The sequence below is a fragment of the Pygocentrus nattereri genome, chromosome 11, assembly GCF_015220715.1.
Source record: "Pygocentrus nattereri isolate fPygNat1 chromosome 11, fPygNat1.pri, whole genome shotgun sequence".
In the NCBI taxonomy this organism is placed as follows: Eukaryota; Metazoa; Chordata; class Actinopteri; order Characiformes; family Serrasalmidae; genus Pygocentrus; species Pygocentrus nattereri.
The window spans coordinates 37,429,789-37,455,105 of record NC_051221.1 but is presented as its reverse complement, the minus strand read 5'-3'; the positions used below and the strand labels follow the sequence as shown (position 1 = coordinate 37,455,105).

Genomic DNA, 25,317 nt, shown 5'->3' with positions numbered 1-25,317 from the left:
TTATTATTAAATATATATACTTACATGTATATAATATACATAGGACATTACAGGTAGGTAGTTACATATAAGATATAAGACATATAAGACATAATAAATGTCTTTACTTACCTTTTCTGTAGACCTATATGTAATACATCTAGAACGTGTGTCCTGACACTGTATAAAAACAAATCTGTGTGTGTGTGTGTGTGTGTGTGTGTGTGCATGTGCGTGTATAGGTCGTAGATAGATAGAGGACGTCAGTGGAAGGGCATGCATTTCTCATGAGTGTTTAGTATTCTGTGCAAATGAATGATACCTATCGAGAGGGAAGGCAAGAGATAAAGGGGAAGTAGCGGTTTAGAGTAAAAGAGAGAATGAGGACGTGAGAGGGTGAGAGAGTGGGGGGGATTGGAGGGAAACAGATCGAGAGAGTGGAGGGTGGAGGGAAACAGACATGAGGGGAGTGTGTACGTGAGTGTGTGTGTGTGTGTGTGTGTGTGTGTGTGTGTGTGAGAGAGAGAGAGAGAGAGAGAGAGAGAGAGGGGCAGAGGGAGGGAGCAGAACGTACAGCTTGCTTCTACGCAGCGCTACAAGGACAGTGAGCGTTCGTGAGAGCCAGAGAGAAGAGCACTGAGTTGAAGCTTAGCCTCAGATGAGCCTACCTGAGCAGCATACAATATGACCTCCACGCTGACCACGGCACATGACTGACCACACATTCCAGCACCACGGAGAGCGGATCCACTTAATCAGGAGCATCCTTCTACAAACTGAGACTGTGTATTTTGGGACCACAGAAGTTTCATGAAATTGTTATTTTTCTTATAGAAAACCTCCAATCCAGGGATATATTGTTCATTTTTTCTCTCTCTTTGAGAAGAAGAGCACATTCTTTACTGGAACACTCTGGGATACATGTCTGAATGAGAGTTTGTGCAAGCCTCGCTGAGCTCCAGGGTCACAGTGTAGTTGCTCCTTGCCACTCTGCTTACTGCTAAAGGAGGCTCTTCGACTATAGTCCTGTTAAGTGGAAGACTGCTGTGATCAAGAGTGGACCATGAGTGAATCCAAGAAGAGCGAGGTGGGCCTGAGGGACAAAGCCATCCTGCATCAGCAGAGGCGGCTGAAGCAGGCCACGCAGTTTACACACAAGGACTCGGCCGACCTGCTGCCCCTTGATGGCCTCAAGAGGCTGGGCACTTCCAAAGACTTGGTGAGTACCGTCAGAGTCCGTTATTTCAAAGCATGTGGTGAGAATGAATGGATATGAAAAGGTAAACAGGAGAAGTGGGAGCTGATAGAGTCACAGGGTGTGGTGAGATCATTTGATTAGTAGTATAAAAGGTAGTACATTTGTGTTGTCTTTTCCCAGGGTAGTGTGGTTGCAGCATAGTTAAGAAGACATGACATTGCATAAATCTACATATACATAATACAGCACTGTTGAGCATTCACAAATTCAAACTACCTTCTTTCAGTTTAACATTGACGGCAGGCATATGGTCAAATAGGTATGTGAAGTATAACAATGAGATGAAAACTGAAAGCCTGAAAGCTTTGAGAATATTGAGTGACAGCATTATCCAAATAGCTGTATATTAATAGTTTACAGTTAAGAAAGTTTGGGTTGGATAGTGTAGTGGTTAACACCTCTGCTTTCCACACTGCAGACTGGGGTTCAATCCCCACCTAGGCAAACACCCTACACTATACCAATAAGAGTCCTTGGGCAAGACTCCTAACACTGCCTTGGCCTACCTATGTAAAATGATCAAATTGTAAGTCACTCTGGATAAGAGCGTCAGCCAAATGCCGTAAATGTAAATGTAAATGGGTACAATGAGGAGTTCATAGCTGCCCCAGATCTACCACTATACTACTGTACATTACAATCACACATATACACATCCTTGTTGGGATGCTTCTCCACACTCTTGGTTTCATCTTCTCCTCAGCAATCTCTCTCTCTCTCTCCCTTTCTCTCATTACTGCGCATTATTGTCACAATGCTCTTATAATTGCCCTGCTGTCATCTTTTGCTACTGTTTTGATGAGATGGCCAACGTCCAGAAACGCATTCCAAGAAGCCTCTAGAATCAGTGTGTGTGTGTGTTGGCAGTGTGAGCTGTCAGGGCTTGGGGTGTGTGTGAGATTATAGTGTATATTTATATTGGCCCTCAGTACTCAGAAGGGAAGAGCTGAAGCTGGTCTGTGTTGCTTACAACACAATCTGAATAAATGCACATCCATGCCATGCACACATCCCCTCTCTCATGTCTTTAGGTAGATGCTAACTAAGCCAGTAGTTTATTCACCTCTCATGTTAATCCTGTTACTGGTATCACTAGTAGCTGAGTAGACAGTGGAGTTAACCGTGTTGCCTCTTTCTGCAGGGCCCGTAGTGGCTGTTCTGTTGGTGGAATGGAAATCATATCTGATATTAATATGATCAAATAAAACCTTTTGTTTCCTTGTAATTGTTATTACCAGTTAATATAAACTAGGGCATTTTTTTGTGTGTGAAATGCTGAGCATTGAGCTGTTAGCAAGCAATAAACAATAGATCTCTGTCAGTGCCATGCCCATATTGGCATTCCCTGGTCTAGAGAAGACAATAAACATAGGATGTTTGAAAATCACACCTATGGTACACATAAAGGTTCCAAACCTGAGGTTTTGTCCTTCATACATTTTTCCACTGAATGTCACTGGACCCCATGAATTATGAAGTTGTTTGGGAGTCAAAATATGTATGTTGCCACATCCATGCTATTAGCTACTGCTCCTACACACTAAAATGATGTCACATGAAAATAAGTCTACTACCCACATTATTACATTGGGGTGACATCAAAGAAGACACAGGAAACATTGCGCTAGCTGACACAGCCTAGATATCAATCAGGGCATCTCTAACCATAAGTTTTCCATTTGTATTAGTCACATAGACTCACTTCATCTACCCCACAGTCCAGCTTAGAATCTCACAAATTTTATCAACAACTTCTTTATCAACAACTTACTGACAATAAATGTCTTTCCTGTCATGAGAACGGCACCTCCTGAGATCCTCTTCTCATGGCTAGTGGTGGGACAATATAATAACAGCAGCTGCTCCTAAAGTCTCTCTACTACCTCCAAAGCAACTTGACCATCAAACTTGACAAAACGTACTGATTTGTTTGGAGGTTGTTGTGTAAATCTTACAACGTCAACTTAGTGCACAGCAATATTAGTTTGCTAGTAGCGATATTCATATTTTGGCTCTTTAAAGAAACCAGAATTCAGATGATCCATTAAAATGTATGTAGGATGAAACATAACAAAGCATGGCAGTATCAATTTTTGCCATAGAAAAATCCAGCTTGGCTTCACTGGTCTGTTCACACCTTTCTACATAGATGATTGTTTCAAGGTAAAACAAATAGAGCTGCAGGATACTTAATATAAACAATAGTGTACATTTAAACAAAATTAAAAGCATTTATAAATGTTGACTTGCTTGCTTACTAATCATAAACCTTTCCATCATAATTTATCCCATCAACAGTGTTGAAAAAAATCTGCATCGTTCACCTTAAAGGGTAGAAACTGCATTTAATGTCTACTGTGAAACGGTCAAAAGTTAAAGCAGTCAAATAGTTGAAAGTAATAGCGACAAGAGCAATTTTGTTAAGGAATAAATAAAAAAGCAACCATTTTACACCAATTTACACCAGGAGAGCAACGTCCTTTTATTCCAACTGAGAAATGTGGAGGTAAAAGAATCTGCGCTGGTTATTTAGCAACACAGGAACAGCCTTGAAGACAAAGTGCCAGCCATTGTTATCCCCCACCATCTCTCACTGTCTTTCTCTCTCTCTCTCTCTGTCATAACCAATTACTCCCAGACTCAAACATCACGCACACACACACACTTTCTAACATGCAAGTCAAGGAGGAACAGACACACAGTGTGGTACAGCCACGGGTTCTCATCAGTTTCTGTCATCTAAATCGTTGACAAATGACTCTGTGTGTGAGCTGAAGTGTGAGGGCCACTGTATTGTGTGTACGTAGGCTCCCATGCAGGAGGAGTACACAGATACAGTGGCTTCAAATGCATTCAGGGCTTCCAATGCATTCTGCTTTACTGCTTCCATTAACGCAGCAGGTCACGTGAAGCAGTTCCAGTTATGTAAGAGGCAGATTCGTTTTTTTTTTGCTCTCCTCTCCAGTCCTGAGGCACTCTGCTCTTGCTTTTGCTGTCCATCCCCATCTCTCTCTCTCCCCCTCTTGCTGACCCGATGCTCATAGACCTGGGCAGTAAGCATGAGGAGAGCTAATTCAACATACCACTCAAACACAAGATGGTGAGGAGTGGAGATCATGTGAACTACTTCACACAAAGTGTGTTCTAGCACAGTTCAACGTGGCTTCCAGTGCAGGTGCCAAACTAGTAATAGAGAGCATCTCTCAGAAAGATCTCAGAAAGATATTGGCAGACTTTCCTAGCATTTGAGAGTCCTAGCAAAGGTATTGAGAAATATAAATAATTTGTTTTCCATATTTTTTGCTCGTCTTCACATAAAAGTGTGTGAAATGTGAAAGAAGGCCTCATGTTCTACAGCTCTCTTGTGTTTTATTTTCATTATTCCCTGCAGTTCATTTGATGTTTGTGTAGTTTCATGCACTACAAAGAGCTGTGAATCATGACTATTAGAGCTAGGCCTTCAGTTCAGGCCATAAATGTCAAAACTCAGGCAGCTCTATGAGAATTTTATTTTCTGCTAGCACAAAAGGGGCTGGGGAATCAAATATTATATTAGAGCCAAGCGAGCAGTGATCAAATTAACATTTTTTGCCATTCAAGATTAAATGTGGATATTTAAGTCTTGCAAAGCTTCAAGCTTATAGCAGACATTAACCTTTAAGCCTTACAAACAGAGTTCCACATCTTACAAGTCAAAATAAATGCAAGTCACATGATTTCTCTGGAGGAGAGCAGATTAAGCAGCAGAAATAACCACTTTTGTTCCACTGGGCTTAAGGAGTTAACATAAACTTTCCTTTGTGGCAGTTTTACAGTGACTCTTCAGTAAAGGTACTTGGACTACAGCTGCCACTCTTTTCTGTTTCTAACATCTCACTGAAACTCATACTTGTAGTCAGGATAATCTAGGATTGACAGAATGCCTGTTTTTCCATGTAAAATTGGTCCCACTCAGTGGAAATCAAAATGTGACAGGTTGGTTCCACTGTCAGTTCCTTACTACATTAGTAGATAATCTGACGTTAGGCCTTCAGTTCGGCTCCTGAAGTCCTAACCAATGGAAAAGCTCACATGGCTATTTCAGCTTACCACAGAAAAAATATCCTGATTGGGTCATTTTTTGTTTGCATTTCAAGAATTTAACCCTTTTCTTTTCAGTCAAAACCTAACAATGAGTTACTGCAGCACTTACAGAAACCTACTAAAGTACAACAAGCATAATTAGTTTATTAATACAAGTGAACTAAAGAGTTACATAGTTTTATTTATATATTTACATTTTTATTAACATCCATCCATCCATTTTCTAAGCCGCTTCTCTGTCAGGGTCGCGGGGAGGTGCTGGAGCCTATCCCAGCAGTCTTCGGGCGGAAGGCAGGATACACCCTGGACAGGTTGCCAGTCCATCGCAGGGCAGACAAACAGACACTCACACCTAGGGGCAATGTAGCATGTCCAATTGGCCTGACTGCATTCTTTGGACTGTGGGAGGAAAACCAGAGAACCCAGAGGAAACCCACACAGACACAGGGAGAACATGCAAACTCCACACAGAGAGGACCCTGGTTGCCCGGCCAGGGAATCGAACCCAGGCCCTCCTTGCTGTGAGGCGACAGCGCTACCCACCACGCCACCGTGCCACATTTTTATTAACAATGTTTACATATTCTCCACTAAAGTATAAGTGTAACGTATTAGATACTATATAGAAAGAACAGTGACAGCCTCCTTAACAGTAAGGCTGCCTTTACATGTTGAAGCTTTCATGCAAGTAGTTGCAGGTTTGTGTGTTGCATGCAGCATAATCCCATGCAACTCTGCCGTTACAAGAAGCACTTCCAACAATCAAAGTTGCACGCAATGCATTTTATTAGTCCACTATTTAGCAGATGTATTTTTTGGTATATCATATTGTTCTAACAGTATAAAGTCCTCAAAAAGGTTTTTTGCACTTTATATGTATTTATATTTACTTTCGAACATTAACTTTTCCAGCTGCCACTGACGCTGCCACTGACATGCTTCTGTCTATAGTACTTTGCTATATATTTGACTTTTAAATCTATTATTTGTGTGAAGCTTAAATTTTTTTTAAGCAGCTTTGCTGTTGCACTTACATCTTAGTCTCCTTTTCTATATTTCTTATCATTTGGATCCCAGTAGAAACCAAGCTCTGTGTAAAATTAGGGGACATTAAGAGAGTAGAAAATTAAAAATCTAACATGTATCATGCTAAAATCAGGCTAAAGAAGAATAAATGGTGGCATAAGCAGCCATTTAACAGCTGTTCCAATTAGCCGAGTAGTTAAGCTCCCATTTGTTGTCATGGCCCAGGGTGCTTTACATTATGCAACTCAAGTGTAACTTAGTTTCATGTAGGTTTCAAGCAACTAAAGTTGTATGGATGTTTCACTGTGTAAGGCCAGCCAAAACTTGGTCCTCACATAGAAAGCACAGCAGAAATAATTATTCTATTATTTTAGTGCTGTATAGCAGATCACATAAAGTCCCTGAAGAATTCAAGAGCACAGACATGTGCCACTGGTAGGGTCAGACTCACAGCTGAGGTCAGTTTATTGCCTGAACATGCACTTTTTAAAATTTTTATTCTTAGTTCAAAGAAGATTCTTTGGCTATGGTTATGAAGTATGGACAGTGCTTTTAACATTGCTTTTTAGTTTGTTTATCTAAGTGAAATTCAAGTGGACTACGACCATCTATAAAGGCTCAGCAAAGTCCTGAGGGAATGGGCTTATGTTTCTAGGTTTGAGCACAGTGTGGTTGCATTGATCTTGCCTGCCGTTGGCAGAACCTATGAAGTGCATTAGCCCCCAGCACTAGGGCTAATTAGAGCTGGCTGATGAGCTGCTGGGAGCCTGTTTTTGTCTCTATTTCTCCCTCTCCCTCCCTACCCCTTAGTCCCCCACTGCTACGTACACCACCAGGAGAGAGAAAGGGGCTAAAAATATTACCTGAGTGTGGAAAACAAGCAGCGAAGCTGGCTGAGAAATGGACAGTTGGAGACAATTCCCTTCCCATAAATTTCACATAAAACAGATGTGAATGTATCAAGCCTCTGAAACTTTTAATGTCATTGTGGCAAAGCCATCTTCCACTGTCACTGTAGATAAATGAGCTTGCTCCAGCGCCTGACACATTACTGTAGATTTTATCAGCTTCCAGATGGCATTGATTTATCTACAGCTGGTCATTCGTCTAGTTTCTACCAAAGTTTCTCTCCATTACAAGCCTGGACACTGCTGATAATATACACCAGTAATTTATATTTCCACAGAAGAAGAAATTTAATTTATTAGATTTTTCCAAATTACTGGCTCTTCTTTTATAGAGAAACAGTACCTATAACAATATTTCACCTCAGTGTTTTATTATCACAGAATATTGAATCACACTGGAATTAATTTGAGTTTGATTAACAGAACAGGCCAGTGTCAATGTGAAAACAGATCTATGCAAAGTGATTTTAAAACATTACAAATTGTGAGCAATCACAGCTTTGTGTCTGTCTGGATAGGGATCAGCTTTGTACATTTGGACATTTTCATTTTTCTCTATGCCTCTTTACGAAACTGCTAAGGCTCTGTCAGGTTGTGTGGAATCATGGGTGAACACCACAAGTTCACTCCAGCCAAGTCCAGCCTCAATTTCTCTATTGGAATGAGTCCTGGACTCTGATGCAGCCGCTCCTGGACATTAACATTGTTGCTTTTAAGCCACTGCTGACAATGTGTATGCTTGGGATTATTGTCATGCTGGAAGACAAATCTTCTCCCAAAGCTCAAATGTCTTGCAGACTATGTTAGGTTTTCCTCCAGGATTTCCTTGTAACTTGTTGCATTCATTCTACCCTTGTCCCTCACAAGCCTTTCAGGGCCTCCTGTGTGATGCTGCCACCACCATGCTTCACAGTGGGGATGGTGTGTTTATGATGATGTGACTTGTGTTTATGATGATCATGTGCTTTCTAGTAAATTGTGGCAGAGAGCTCATGTGAGCTTTATTTAACAATGGCTTTCTTTTTGGTGCTGTCCCATAAATCTGCAACAGGTAAAACATACAGGCAACAGTTGTTGTATGCACAGTCTCTCCAATCTCAGCCACTGGGAATTGGTGGTCTCCCTCACTAGTCTCTTTCTTGCACACCAGCTCTTTTTGTGAATTGCCTGCTCTTGGTAGTCTAACAGCTGTGCCATACTCTTTCCAATTCTTAAAGTTTGAGCTGACTGTCCTCTTATGGGTTACTCAGTGACTTGAAACCGTTCTTGTATCCATCTCTTGTCACGTGTGCTTTCCAATCATCTTGTTACAGAGTATTCTTTTCTCTTGGTGTAGGTTAGGATACTGACTCAAATTGGACTTTCAAGTAGGTGTTTTTATACAAAAGTCACTTGGAGCCCCTTGACTACACTGATGGTGATCTTTATTTAGTAAAATATGAGATTTTATGCCATATGACCAATTAAAATAAAAAATAAATTAAAGAAGAGTGGATGGTATTGCTAAATTGAGCCAGTGGGCTGAACATATACCACGAAAAAGCAATGATATTTCTATTGTCTTCAATCATAAAAGCTAGCCTATACTATTCCAAAATGAATGGAGGGCAGTGTTGGAACATCAACTACAGAAGAGAGAGGGAAAGAGAGAAAAAAAGACAATGCGACATTAGGCATTTGAGAATAGACATAAAAACGGACGAGAGAGAGAGAGAGAGAGAGAGAGAGAGAGAGAGAGCAGTTTGTTTAGCATGCTGTGAGTGACAGGAAGTCTGCACTGTGGCAGGGAGATCAGGAGGGCAGAAGAAGCATTAGAATGGGTCACATGGTCCTCAACCAGGGAGACGAGCCTGTTGCAGTCTGATAATTAGCTTTTAGTCTACAGTCTCCCAGGGAGAGAGAGAGAGAGGGATAGAGAGAGAAAGAAAAATAGAAAGAGAGAGAGAGAGAGAGAGAAAGAGAGAGAAAGAGAGAGAAAGAGAGAGAGAGAGAGAGAGAGAGAGAGAGAAAGAGAGAGAGAGAGAGAGAGAGAAAGAGAGAGAGAGAGAGAGAGAGAGAGAGAGAAAGAGAGAGAGAGAGAGAGAGAGAGAGAGAGAGAGAGAGAGAGAGAGAGAGAAAGAGAGAGAGAGAGAGAGAGAGAGAGAGAGAGAGAGAGAGAGAGAAAGAGAGAGAGAGAGAGAGAGAGAAAGAGAGAGAGAGAGAGAGAGAGAGAGAGAGAGAAAGAGAGAGAGAGAGAGAGAGAGAGAGAGAGAGAGAGAGAGAGAGAGAGAGAGAGAGAGAGAGAGATGGACAGCCCTTAGGCTGTTTGGAGCTAGTCAGCTGGAACAGTGTGGTGCAGTACACAGTTCACATCAGGATCCACACGCAGGAGGACACCCACACATACACCCACACCCACGCACGCACACCCACGCACACCCACACACACACACCCACACCCACGCACACACACACACACACACATGCACGCACGCGCGTGCACAAACTGTACATCACTGATAATGACATGAGGATATTGAGTCTCATTATGAGCAGTGTGAATCATTATGTTCAACAACAGGTCAATAATTTGGAAAATAAGACACAGTGTGACAGTCATATTAGGGTGTCAGTGAAAAATTAAGGCAACTTTCCAATTAATGCTAACAACAAAGTGAAACATAGCCTAGAAAGCACAGCTTAGCTATTGAGCTAGGTCATCTGTCTGTCTGTCTGTCTGTTATCCGTTCATCATTCATTCGTCTGTTCATCCATCCATTCATTCTTTCATTCATTTATTCAGTCATCCATCTGTATATTTGTTAATTCATCTGTTTCTTCATCCATCTGTATGTGACTCCATTTGTCCACCTGTGCATTCGTTCAGCTGACCCTGACAAATAATACCTACACATGTAGAGCCCATTTTACTCATTTCCTCTCACTCGTGCTTTCAGTGGTGTAGCATGCTGGGAGTGTTGGACGGAGGGATGTCAATATATGTGCTCATCAGGAGGTTACATGGGGATCATGAGTGAACAATTTGCTTTCAAGTCCAGCCACAAATTCTCTGTTAGATTGAGGTCTGAACTCTGACTCAGCCATTCCAGGACTTTAACAGTGTAGTTTTATGCCATTCCTGTGTAGCTTAGATGGCATGCTTGGGGTTTTTGCCATGCTGGAAGACAAATCTCCTCCCAAGGCTGAAGTTTCTTGCAGACTACACTAGGTTTCCCTCCAGGATTTCCCTGTAATTTGCTGCACTCACTCTACCCTCAACCCTCACATTCCTTTCAGGGTCTCCTGCATACAAACACTTCCACCTTGCTTCACAGTGGGGATAGTGTGTTTGTGATAATGTGATGTGTGTAAATGATGATCGGACCACAGAACCGTTTTCCAGCTTTTTTTTGTTGTTGTTAAAACCTGCTAGATGTCGAGATCAATTTAAATACCACGCAAATGTTTTAATATTCTCACATGTTCCTTCTGAGTCTAACGGCAGCTACAGTTTTTAAATAGTGTTTAAAAAAAGAGAGAAAGGAAAAGAAAAAATATTGTTGTAAAGTTTTCATATGACAGCGACTAACATTAGATTTTTCTAACATTAGATTTTTCAAATCAATACAGTTTGCTGACATTCTGAGGTAATCAATATCTACATAGACTAGACATCTAAGCCAACTTTAATTCAAGCCTAGAAAATTGGCCTATAGACTAAGAGCATTATGTTGGAAACTGGGCCTAGTCCCAGATCAGCACTGCCGCTCTGTGTGGTCAGGCTGGGAATATTGCTCCATACTGAACATTGTTTTATGCGGATTTTTACCACCGCTCTGTGTGATTGACACTCCCTCCCCTCATGTAAGCCAAACATGCTCTTTGCCAGAACACTGTGTATTCATGTTGATTGATTGGGACAGAGATTCTTTTATTCAGAGCAGGAAGGGCCAATTACCATCCCCTCGGCTCTGCCATCAACACATTTCCTATTCATAGCGCAATGCAAATGAGCAGTGACACAGCAGTGAATAATTCATGAGGCTCTTATCTGAGTGGCCAGTCCACATTTTAAAAAAGGAATTCCAAAATTGCCACTGTGAGGAGAGAGCGAGAAAGCTTCAATAGATCCAAAGACAATTTGTGAATTTACTGAAGTGTCCCATTGCATGGGCCTCAAATGGCCACTTACAAATCAGCACTTCTGCTAATGGATCACTGCAGTCCTATTAGAGAGCGACTTAATCTCTAATTCAGTTTGCTCATATTTTCAGGCTTCTGAAGATGTGCTATCTGCATTTTCTCATCTTTAAATTTTAAACACCATCACTATTAAATTTAATTAAGCTGAACTCGGAAGGAGAAAACTCATATTAACGCTGGTGATTTCATAAGACATCTGAGCCAACACCATCAGTCTGGCACTAAAAATGACAGATTACTGCTAAAAAGGCTTTATTTGTGTGATGCCATAGAAGAATTAGCTTCAGTTCTCTAAAACCTGATGGATGGTTCTTTGGAGAGCTGTAAATGTTTTAGTGGTTCTTGTATGGCATCGCCCAAGGAACCCTATGTTGCACGTTTTAAGCAGTTCAAGCTGAGAAGAAAAATGATTTTAAGATTTTAATAAAATGAGATGTAACAACAATTTTATTCCCAGTAATTGAGGCCCATTTCAGTGGATGGATTCATCATGAAATGGCAGGAAAAACGTTATGAGGTTTTGATCTGACAGGAGCACCACAAACAACATTTATACACAACAACCTTCTTCATCTTTTATTAAAGTAATAAGATTTGATAGCAGGCCTGAGGCAATGATCATGGATCTTCAGGGAGCGTGTGCGAGAGAGAGAGAGAGAGAGAGAGAGAGAGCCCTTGCTGTGTGTCTCCATCTGCTCTCCTCTTCCTTTCCAGGCACAAACAACAGTGAAGTGAATCCTGGGTAATTAAGTTCTCTTTCTCTTTGAATTACCACATTGTGCTGTTGCAAAACGTGAACACATTTGGTCTCATTACAGATTCTATTAATTTTCTGAGTGAAAATAAAGTCACTCGTTGTCTACAGAGAACACATTTAAATAAATAAAATAAATTTGCATATTAGCTGAATTTGACATATTGGAAATATGTGTGTATAAAATATAAAATGAGCCATAACTTTTTTGGTTTTTAAATGTGCAGAAGTTCCTGTCCTGCAATTAGCTCCAGCAACCCCAGCAACCCAGGAGGACAAGCGGGTTAGATGATGAGTGAGTGAGCGTGCAGAAGTGTGTTCTTTGTAGAGGATGTGTAACATATTTTCCCTTATTTATCATTTGACCAGGGTCCCAAACTTTTGCATACAACTGTTCACTCTTTGGACTCTTTTCCTATTGGCTGCACTAAAAAGCTTTACGTTGAATTCAAATGTGTATATCAGTGCCATGTGAATGTAACACATTACATCAACACAATTCTTGCTAAAGTTAAATGAGCAGCAGTTGTGTTGCTATAACAAATTTCATGAATGTAACTCACATCAGACAGCCACAGGCAGACGGCAGCTCCTCGGAAGTGCAGATGAAGTGGGAAGCAGAAAGAAAATAATCAGCTGCCAACAATGAAACTCTTCTACTGCCTTTTTTATTAACATATTTTTTCAAAACTAATTCACAGGGAGACAGTTGTTGGGTTTTAATGATCTCTTTGTGTGTTTCCTTGCACTCTTGTACACACCCAGACACAAAGAACTCTGTTGGTTATTAAAAACTGAAATGCCTATTACAGATTCAGTTTGATTAACGTGATGGGATTTGAGAAAACCAGCCAATTCGAAAAAGCAAACAAAGGCCGACCTTTCCCATATCTGCAGCAGGATATGAAAGGCATAACACTAATTGCACTGCAAATCATTAGCCAGTCCACAAAGTTCACAACTACAGTATGTACAATAGCAGTGAAAGGGTGTTAAATATTTACATGGTATGTATAACAGCTTTGAACCCCCATGGACAGCTACAGGTCGCTTCTCTTTACAGTCTCTGTGTGATTTCACAGGCCTTTGCTTCCTGCCACATGCTGTGCATCTTGTATGCATTCATTATTAACTACACATTCATTATAAGCAAATGGTCATATGTCATATGCAGGATGGGTATAAGTAAAACTATATGCTTTAATATATCATAAGTATTCAGTTTAAGTATTCCAGACAAACCCATTACTAATATGTATATAATATGCAGTAGAATGGTGCAGCGCGTCTGGTCTTTAACCAACCAAAGCGGGCGCATGTCACCCCACTGCTCATTGAGCTCCACTGGTTACCGGTTGCTGCTCGTATCAAATTTAAAACTCTTACGATTGCCTACAAGGTGTTAACAGAGCAGGCTCCTTCCTACCTGCACTCGCTCCTAAAGGCTTACAGCACCGCCCGGCCGCTGCGATCCTCCAATGAACATCGCTTAGCTTTGCCAAACATTCACACAAAGCAATCGAGACTGTTCTCATACTTGATTCCCCAATGGTGGAACAAGCTACCTTCCACTGTCAGAGCAGCGGCGTCCCTCGCTATTTTTAAGAAACTCCTGAAGACAGAGCTCTTCAGGGAGCACTTACTCTAATCGCCTCTTGCAAATCTAACCACTACCAACCTCATCTCCTTCTTGCCCTCCTTCCCTTCTCTACCCCGCTATTACCCTTTGGCCTCCTTTAAGGCCTGACTATGTTTGTTCTATGTACCACATTATTTGTAAGTCGCTTTGGATAAAAGCGTCTGCTAAATGTAAATGTAATGTAATGTAATGTAATGTAAAGAAAGGGCTGCACTGAAGAGCGCAGTGATTTTAAATGCGGCACTGCCATAGGATGCCTCCATTGCCACAAGTCAGTTCATGAAATTCCTGCCCTGCTAGATCTGCCCCAGTCAACTGTAAGTGCTGTTATTGTTAAATGGAAGCATCTAGGAGCAACAACAGCTCGTCCCCAAAGCAGTATAACACAAACTCACAGACCGGGGCTGCATCACTCTGTTGCATCACTTAATAATAATTCCTGAGTACCTCTGAAACCAATATTAGCACAAAACTGTGTGTCAGGATGGCTTGTCAGTGGCTACAAGCCTGAGATAACTATGCGCAATGCTAAGTATTGGCTGGAGTGGTGTGAAGCATGTCACCACTGGACTGGATTGGAAACGTTCTTTGGAGTGATGAAAACTGCTTCACTACCTGGCAGTCTGGATGAATCTGTCAGGAGACCAATACCTACCAGAATGTACAGTGCCAACAGTAAAGTTTGGTGAAGGAGGAATAATGATCTGGGGCAGCTTCTTTATTTCTGAGAAAAATAGTAAAATACAACAGAAACATAGAATATGAGAATATATGTTTTTATGACATCACTGAAGATTTCAGTCTCAACAGTTTATCCTGTACATTTCTGCCTGGACTGGTTTTTGAAACAACACAGAGCAGGCAATCAGAGCAGAGGTCACTTACACATTACAGTGAAGGCATATTCATGAAAAAAGCCTGTTTAATAAGACAAAGGCAGGGTATGGTTATGTAGAAATAAACAGTGACTATTTTTTCGACATAAACATCAAAACTAGACTTTAAAGGAAAGATATAAAACATAAGAAAAATGTCAAAGATGGGACCTTTAAATTCCCCTTATGTGTAGCCCCAGCTGTCCTGTGCTGGTGGTGGGGCATGAATACAGTTTGTTAGTAAGTCATGCATAGCGAGGTGACCTGTGTATATAAAACGTGATGTAGAGGTGCAGATATCGATCAAAGCAGAAAACATGCTGCTGCTTTTTGTACCTGTGTGTAGTACGACAGCCAGCTGACCAGCCATGGCAGCGCATAAGATTAAAGTATTACCTTGACACTGACGAACAACAGGAGGCTGTGGAAGCCCACGTTCTTCCTGTCCATCCCTCATTCCCTCCAGCTTTGCTCATATTCAAAACATGCTTAATTGGCAGGGGCTTACAGTGCTGCCCATGCATTTCAAATCAGTGTGCGGCACTGCAGAGCGATGTGATTGTTCAAAGCTAGCAAAGCACAGACAGTGGCATGACATGCAGTATTTCAGCCTCCACATGTGCCCCCACCACCTCTTCTGTGTTTGCTCTCTCTGACTCTGAAAGGCCATACGTGCACTGCATATGTGCTGCCGGCCTGGAAAGCACATGCTCTGAGAACGCTTTGGCTGATCCACAAGAGGTCACATCCCAAAATTATCTATATCTATCTGTCTACATATATATATATATATATATATATATATATATATATATATATATATATATATATATATATATATATATACAGATCTCCAATATGGTATCTATATGGGAGAAGGTAAACACATACTCTGCTTTTAATGTAAGTCAAGTCTTTTATCTTTTGGCCCATTCATCGTGGAATTTGGTCCATTCATCGTGTAAAAATACAATATATGGGACTATTTTCAAATTATGTCAAAAACTGACAAAAATGACAAAAAATGGAGATCTGAGGTTTTGTTCCAAAAGCAGCTTATTTTTTCCTCAATAGGTTAAACTCAGCAAATAAATAGAAAGGGTGCAATAAAAAGTGCGCAAAATGTGTGTTCTCTGTTTTGTTTATATTCACTTCCATCACTGTATTTTAACCCATTAGAAACCCAGGCTCATTATATACTAAGGCTTATTATTCAGTAACTACTGGGACTTCAGTGTAAACTGGCTGAACTATTCAAATGTGATAGAAGTGCCCAATATAACTTTGGGCCTGTGGGTTTAAGGGTTAAACTTCTACCACTTTTGCATGTCTAGATGGCTGCAATGGCATATTTGCAAGAAACAGCATCACATTTAAAAATCTCCAAAACCTCTCTATATCTTTTATAACCTCGCTATAGACAGTCTGCACCAACATCACTAACTTTTCGATTTCAGAATGAATGCATGGGCCACACTACTCTAGTCAAAATAAGCAGACATGTGGAAATGTACTCAAGGTTGTGACATGACATCCATGATCAATTCAATATGGGCTGTTTCTGAAAATGAGTTTGTGTATATGTACTATATAAACTACAGAGTGAACAATAAGCGTTTGAAAGTTTAACAGTACATACGGTTGCATTTCAAATTCCTACTAAAAAAGACATTTTTTCGTAATGGGCCCTTTATTACATAGGATATGCGTGAAACTGAGGATGACCTGAGGATTACAATCTGCACTGAGGAAAAAGTTATTTGGTTCATACGTGCCATTCATTTTATATACAAGAGCTGTGTTGATGTGATGTATTTTGTGTAAAGTTGATATACACATTTCAATCAAGAGAATTCAAAGCAACACTTTTTAGTTACCATATTTAAAAATTCTGAAACATAACTGCAAAATTGATATTGAGAAAGCACACAGAACTAAAATGACCAAATGATAACTTAAAGCTGTTTTATTACATACTGAAGAAACAGCTGTTTAGTTCCCATCTGTGGCAGCTTGGCAGCTCATCTTTGAGTGCAGCTGTTCAGCCCCAGCTGTGAGTCATGATCATATGGCCTCGATACATGATTTTACAGCATCTGCTTCACTATCAACAGATGGCAGATGGCACAAAACATGATATGTCTCTATATATAACACAGGACACAGGTGGTCGTCATTTGTGTCTCTCCAGTCTAGCACAGTGGTTGCTGATTTAAATTTTTGGCAGAGTGCCACGTTGGATGTCAGGATACCTTTGAGGGTCATTTTATCACTGCAGAGGGCAAATGAGCTTTTCTGTGCATGTTTTCTCTCTGACTTCAAACATATGGGGCAGATCTCTAGTGGTTCAGTGTCAGTCTAATACTGAGGCTCAGATCTAACTCTGATTGATTTTGTAAAATGGACTACAAGAATCTACATGAAGATTAGAATAGGCAATAAGAATCATGCTGCTGTGTTTGATTGAGTATGGACATAGTTTTCAGTACTGAACTCAGCAGGACTCCCTTTTTAATTTGTATGCTTGAATTAGACTAGATTTCATTTATGTAACTTACCAAAAATTGCACTGGTTTCTTTGTATGTGCAAGGTGCATTTCTCCCTCACTAGAGTTCAACACAACCAGAGAGAGAAAGAACGAATATTTAAGAGTGTCCGAAGTGGTTTTGGGTCTATCCTCTATGCATCACATCAGTGACATGCTACTACGTGCCTACGGAATTCATTTCAGGGTCTGTAGAGAAATCCACCACAACAAAGAAATTTCTTGTTCCGCTCGCAGTGGAAGTCAGTATAAAAAATCTACTCGTATAAATACAGTCCCTGGAAGAAAATACCCGCTCTGGAAGTAAAGTTTTATAACAAACATTATGTCAATATGTACATTGAAAGCACAAGACATGTTCAAAAAATCTTTGTGTATTTTTATATATACATAAAGACTTTTCCACACCTCTGAAGTTCTGTCTTAGAAGTCGGTTACATTCTCTGCCTTTCACAATCCAAGTAACACAAATTGGCAATTATGAGGCCATAAAACGTCATTTGATATCTTAGAAGTACAGTTTCTGGTGCAAATGTCCCTCTTTTTCAACTGTTTCCTTTTCTCAGTATGGGCTTCTTCACAGCTACACATCCTTTCAGACTCATGGTGTTGAGTTGTTCTCACAGTAGAAGGATGGACAAAAACAGGTGTAGATTTTTTCACATTCGGAAGCAACAGTGGAGCTTGACTTTCTCCTCTCTTTTAAAGTTGAAAGCTTTAAGTACTGTTTATCTGAAGGTGACAGTTTTTGGTGGTCTACCAGGTTTTGTGTGGAGGAGTCCCATATTCTACGCTCTGTGTCTTTAAATAATGCTTCGGACTGTAGTCTGTTCTCCTATTTTGCTTTGACCTTCATCTTCCCTACACAAGTGGATTATCTTATATCTAATCTCTCAAAAAGAAAAAATAGACAAAAAAGCCAAGTTAACTGTCTTACCTCAATCCAACCAAGCATGAATTTCACTTACAAAACAAAGTAAAATGCCCCAAGAACTTAGCAGGAACTGCAATTGAGGGCTGGCAAAGCATCACCAGAGAAGAAACCTGGCATCCGCTGATGTCTATGGGTTTCAAGCTGTCATTGACTGCATAGGATCTGCAAGTCCGATTTATGCAATTTATTTAAGTCTAAAAGGTTTGCAACCAATTTATTTTACAGTTATGTTAGTTTGTCTAATTACAACTGATCCCCTTAAAAAAAAGCTGAAAGTCTGCACTTTGGGCTTATATTCATTATTCAAATCAAGTCCAGTGTGCTGTGATAGACAGCTAACATTACAACATCATCAATGTCCAAATATATATGGACCTGACTGTGCATGGATTATTGTACTGATTTAAAGTCAGAGTTGAAAACACACTTTAACTGACTTGGACATAAGACAAAAAGTCTTTTGCTTTGAAAAAATCTATACCTTAATTTTGTTCATTTTATTAAAGCACATGACTGAACATTCAGTATTGTCACTAACAAAACAATCAAAGCACTACGGAAAATTGATCAAATTTTTCAGTAGTGACATTTTTAGCTGATTTTAAGCTTAACGCTTGCCTATACATGAATAACAAACACAGCCTTGAACAAAAGAACGCATTTAAAATCAATAGTTTTCATTAAAACAAAAAAGGTTACTTAACTGTAGAAAATATATGTTTTGCTAGTAACAGTTCATAACATTTCACAATGAATTTCAGACTTTGTGACACGTTTACCTCAAAACTATAAGATCTAACTGCTCACCAGGTGGCCATGAGGGAGAGGGATGCAGTCTAACTTCATGCTCTAAAAGGCAGGGGTGTGGCTAAAATAAGGCTCCGCCAGTGGACTAAAACTGTCTTACGCTGTGCATTGGTATATACTCAATACTGCACACTGCTCTTCATCAGTAATGTACAGTACAGTATTCAATAAACAACACAAGCTGTGTGTCATACTACATGGCAGGGGTGCGACTAGACTGCCAACATCATGGCAGCACGGCTCGTCTTCAACCTCCCCAAGTTCAGCCACGTCAGCCCACTGCTGCGCTCCCCTCACTGGCTTTCCTGTAGCTGCACGCATCAGATTTAAAACCCTAATTCTGGCCTACAAAGCCAAAAATGAACCAGCCCCTACCGACTTGATGGCAATGGTGAAATCTTGAACTGTGCCACGAGCCCTTCGAACTTCGAGTACAGCTCGGCTTGACCCGCCATCCTTCAAGGCGTGTGGAAGACAAGCGTCGAGAATGTTCTCTGTACTGGCGCCCAGGTGGTGGAATGAAGTCCCACTGGCTGTCCGAACAGTAGAGTCTCTTGTTGTCTTCAAACGTAGACTGAAGACACATCTCTTCACACAGCACCTAAATGAGCATTGAATTAAGTATTGTTTGCAATATATTGTGCTGCACTTCTATATTACAATTTATTGTATTGCACTGTGTATTGTAGTTTACTTTATTGTTGAAGGCACTGGGAATTGTAGTTTACTTTATTGTTGAATGCACTGGGTATTGTAGTTTACTTTATTGTATTGCACTGTGTATTTTAGTTTACTTTATTGTTGAAGGCACTGGGTATTGTAGTTTACTTTATTGTTGAATGCACTGGGTATTGTAGTTTACTGGTATTTTATTGTATTGCATTGCATTGTATTGCAGTTCTGTGCTCAACTCTGTTCCTTTTCTCTTTGTATCTACATTGACATTTGTTTCTAGCCATATCTGAGCTCAGGACTGTCTTTCTCTCTAACCTATTGGTAACTAGTAAAGATACTTTCTCTAGACAGACAAAGCACTTCTTGTAAGTCGCTCTGGATAAGAGCATCTGCTAAATGCTGTAAGTGTAAATGTAAACATCCGGCACTGAGCCAGTCAGGACATCTCAAGACCTGCCCTCTGCCCTCCAATGACCGCTTAGCAACTGTTGCTAGCCACTTTTCAGGGCCTGTGGGCCTGTATGACTTTTAAAATACACCCCATACCATGACAGAGAACAGGAAGTTGATTTTACCCATTTCCAAAGCCAGGAATAAACTGTAAAAATGTCAGACCTGTGTGGTTTCCTAACACCCCTTTTTTAATCTGTTCACAGGTCATTTCATTTACATTACATTAGTAGTTGGTAAAATCAGCTAGTCTGACTGAATAATAAACAATGTGAAAAGCTGATACTGAGCGGATCTTTTGATTGAGACCAACAGAGTTATGTTTTAACTACATTATGTACAACCCCAAAGTCCCAAAAAAGTTGGGATGCTCTGTAAAATGTAAATAAATGTAAATAAAAGCAGATGCAATGATTTGCAAATCTAATAGACCCACATTTTATTCACAGTAGAACATAAAACACATATCAGACGTTGAAAGTGAGGCATTGTACCATTTCAGGAAAAATATTAACTCATTTAGAACTTGATGGCAGCAACGCATTTCAAAAAAGTTGGGACAGGGCCATGTTTAACATTGTGTAGCATCGCCTCTTCTTGTAACAACAATCTGTAAATATCTGGGAATTAAAGAGAACAATTGCTGGAGTTTTGGGAGAGGAATGTTGTCCCATTCTTGTCTGATGTAGAATTCTAGTTGCTGAACAGTCAACATATTCTTTACTGGAGTTTAAGTTTCATGATGCGCCAATCGTTTACTGTTGGTGAAAGGTCTGGACTGCAGGGAGGTCAGTTTAGCGCCCGGACTCTTCTTCTGCAAAGCCAAGCTGTTGTGAGGGATGCAGTATGTGGTTTATCATTGTCTTGCTGAAATATTCAAGGCCTTCCCTGAAAGATACACTGTGTGGATGGGAGCATATGTTGCCAAAAGCTGTATGTGCAGCTTTTCACAGATGTGCAAGAAACCTGTGCCATGTGCACCAATTCTCCCCCATACCATCATGAATGCTGGCATTTGAACTGTGTGCTAGTTACAAGCTGGGAGGTCTTTAGTCTGGAGGATGCAATTCTCCATATCTTAAATGTGATTTGGCCCAGAGAAGTTGGTGACATTTCTGGATCCTGTTGACATATGGTTTCGTCTTTGCATGATACAGCTTTAACTTGCATTTGTGGATTGCACGGAGAAGTGTGTTCATAGATGGTGATTTCTGGAAGTGTTCGTGAGCCCACGCAGTCATTTCCAGTACAGAATCATGCCTGTTTTCAGTGCCTGAAGGGCCTGAAGATCAGAAGCATCCAATATTGATCGTTGGCTTTGTCCCTTGTGTACAGGATTTTCTCCAGATTCTCTGAATCATTTATTGATATTATATACTGTGGATGGTGGAATATCCAAAGTCTTTGCAATTTTATATTTAGAAATATTCTTCTGAAATTGTTCAACAATATTTAGATGCAGTTTTTCATTGATTGGTGAACCTCTGCCCTCTTTGCTTCTGAGAGACTCTGCCTCTCTAAAATGTTCTTTTTAGACTCAGTCATGGGAGTCAGTTGCAAATTGCTCCTCCAGTTGTTTTTTATTAGCATCACTTACTTTTCCAGCCTTTTGTTGCCCCGTCCCAACGTTTTTGAGATGTGTTGTTGCGATCAAGTTTTAATGAGTTTAATATTTTTCCTGAAATGGTAAAATGTCTCACTTTCTGATATGTGTTCTATGTTCTACTGTGAATAAAATATGGGAGTATGAGGTTTGGAAATGATTGCATTTTGTTTTTATTTACATTTATTTACATTTTACACAGTGTCCCAACTTTTTTGGAATTGGAGTTACACATTTCATAGTAAGTTAGTTAACTTAATTAAATAGACAAAAGGGCTTCAGTGTGGCTGTGAGTGCAGCAGCATTTGGACAAAGGCTGAATCCAGAGCTATTAAAAATATTCAGGTGGTTATGTCAGTACTTATGTTCTCATGGAACGGGCACATTGCATTTTGAGCCACATACTGGAATATTCCAGCCATCCGCCATCTGGGTATCTTTGGAGTATTGGAGAAATTTATGTTGTTCACATTCTATGTACTACTTTTGGACACAGCAGTACACCAGCAGCATGTATTAGGCTATTTCGAGCACAGCCTTTGCTTTTCAGTAGTGACATGGAAACGTAGGACAACATTTCTTTTATGTATATGTATATATAGAGAGGCAGATACGGTATACATATATACATATATATATATATATATATATATATATATATATATATATGTATATATATATATATATATATATATATATATATATTATTGTAATGTTACTATGAACAGATGTAAGATAGAAACAGCAGCAAAGCAGCAGTATTTCTTGTGATTTTTAGAGGCTGAAGGGGCCTGTAATGCTGACGAAGCTAGAGGAGGAGAGCAGGAGATTTAGGTAGAGGATAATTGCCTGCAACACCACTCTGCTGGAGAGATAAGGCGCCTCCTGTAGCTCTCCAGTAGCAAGAGATGCAGGCTATATCTAAAAGATCAGAGAATGATTGAGTATGCGCAGGAGTAATCTATCTGCGTCCTAAAAGCCGGACCACACCGACTGACGTAATACGAACAAAGTTTACCCTCTACAACTTATGATAGACATCAAGCTTCTGTAATTCTTTCTCTTATAAACTTTCCATACTATAGCTTTTACCCACCATTAAAGAGACAAACATAGCTTCAAGAAATGGAAGCCTTAAAAGGTTCAGATATAGTTTCTCATTGACTCATTGAACCTTTTGCTTCATGTTGACTTATTAATGTGTCTATTTAACTTGAATTGCATGAAGAAATATTCAGGAAGTACTAATATAATAATGTGAAAGTTATGTAGTTAGCCATGTATGGGCCCTTAGATTTTAAAGGGTTCACATACTGAAAAAAAAAAACAGGAAGAAAAATTGGTCTGGAGCTAATTTTGCATTGTAAAATGCATGAACAGTGTTGTACATGAGTCAGTAATATACCACTGCTGTTGGAACATACATGTTATGTTTCTGTTGATTTATTTATTTGTTTGTTTGTTTGTTTATCTATTTGTTTGTTTTGGTTGTTTGGTTTGCTTGGGCTTATATTGGAGACGGTTGATGATGGGTCTTATAGGTACTTGTGGTTCATCTCAATGACAGCAAATGCTTTTGTAATCAGTAGCACTATTTAACGGGTTGATGGCTAGAATGCTATGAACACGCTAAAGAAGGCTGTGTGCCCCAATTTGCCTGTGCCTAACCTGTGTTTCTCGTGCCATCTGAAATCTTTCTATTGTTTAACCCTGTTTTTTGGATCTGGAACTTTATAAGTCCTTTTTTACAAGGATGATAGTCTGTTAACCTTTTTCCATACACATATTGATAAAAAACATATGGCGGTATTTTATTTGAATAGAATCATTTTGACCTTATAAAGTTTTAAAATGAAAAATAATGAATATATCATGACACAAGTTGTAAAGGATCCATGTGAAAACAATTATCATGGATAAGTTATGCTATGAATGAGAGAGCGATAAATAGACGTCAGTTCTCTCTGTGTAGTGTTGATGGAAGCTAACTGGTAATATGTATCGTTAAGAAATTGGATCTTTCTGTGAGTCATGGATGTACAATTGTGCCATTATCTCTATAAAGGTCCTAATAAAGATTTTAGAGAGTTGACACCGACCACTAACCACTCCCAACCCTCCCACCCGTACTACGGACCCCAGTGCGAGTAGCCCATCCCACAGTTTACATCACTGGGTCAATCCTTGGACACAAATCAGGCAAAATGAGGAAACAGGAAAGGAGGTTTCATTCAACTATTAGGGCTTTTCAGATTTGTCCTCTACAATTGTGTGCAAAGGTTTGGGCACCCCAGTCAAGTTATGTTGTATTGATTTGTTAAAACATGTTAACACATCCTCCACAGAGATCACAGTTGTGGACATCATCGCTGCTGGGACAAAAACGTGCATCTCCATTTTTGATATAATTTGAAAATAACAGCTGCTCTATACATTGTGTTACTATTTAATGATGAATGGACCAACAGAACGGGTCCAAAAAGTACTGTGTCATTAACACCCACTCAAAATTAATGTATTTTTTTGTCCATCTGCTGTAAATTTACCATTTTAGAAACACTAGGCTTTGCCTCAAATACTGTTTATTTACTGAATTTAATATATTGCAAAAAAAAAATACAGAAAATGTGGCCTGTGTAAAGGTTATGGCACATTTACTATTTAATTTTAATTTAATATTAAGTGTATTCTCTGTAGAGGATATGTTAACCCCTTAATATCAAAGGCTTATTACACACTAAGGCGTATTATTCAGCAACTACAGGGACTTCAAACTAGTTCAGCTGTTCTTAGTTTATAGAAGTGTGTAATAAAACTCTGGCCAAAGTAAGAGTTTAACTTATTCTTACTTTGTGTAATTTGAGGGATTTTCAAACTTTTGCATACAAGTGACCAGTGCTTCTAGTAATACCAATACAGCATCACATCATCTTTCTGTCTTTTCTCCCTTTTTTAGCAACCACACAGCATTGTGCAGCGGCGCCTCCTGGAGGGCAACATCCCACGGCTGCGTGGGGAATCCCGAGATGTCATGGCCCGCGTCCGCTCGCCCCTTGCCGACAGCAAAGAGGGAGGCGAGACTGAGGAGAGGAGCGAGAGCACAGTGGATGACTCCACTGAGGAGAGGGAATCACCAGAGGAGAGTGAGAGGAGCCTGAGGTCTGAGGAAGAGGAAGAGGAGGAGGAGGAGGAGGAGGAGGATGGAGACAGTAGTGATGCTGGTGGAAAGGCAGAGCTCAAGCAGAAACAAGGAGAAACGGAAACAGTGAAGGCAAGAGGGCAGGCTAGAACAGAGGAGCGAGAGAGAGCACCCACCCTGTCAGCCCTGCTGGTGCAGTGTAAGGTATGAAATGCATGATGACCCTTTCAGTCACACCAGTGCTGCAAAACTCATTTCTCCTTTGCAAACTCATTTCAGCCCACTCTCTGCTTTCTCCGCTCTTTTCAGACATAAAACACGCTCATAATGGAGCTGATAATAAGATGATGTGATGACACAATCACATTCAAGGCCCTATGATATTTCCCTATGACTCATGCGTCTCCATTCACCGTCTTGGAGATATGCAGTCTTTTCATATGGGGTTTTAAAGGTCTG

The 25,317-nt window shown here is 40.1% G+C and overlaps 1 protein-coding gene across 1 annotated transcript in view; it reads left to right on the top strand.

Moving 5' to 3' along the window:
* The first annotated feature begins 522 nt into the window (after positions 1 to 522).
* The window catches only part of nrip2 (nuclear receptor interacting protein 2), a 39,350-nt gene continuing 14,555 nt past the window's right edge, over positions 523 to 25,317 (top strand). Inside the window, exons 1-2 of the mRNA XM_017716363.2 lie at positions 523 to 1,198; positions 24,676 to 25,062. Of these exons, the coding sequence (XP_017571852.1) occupies positions 1,043 to 1,198; positions 24,676 to 25,062 (543 nt within the window). The 5' untranslated portion in view covers positions 523 to 1,042. The remainder of the gene's footprint in view (positions 1,199 to 24,675; positions 25,063 to 25,317) is intronic.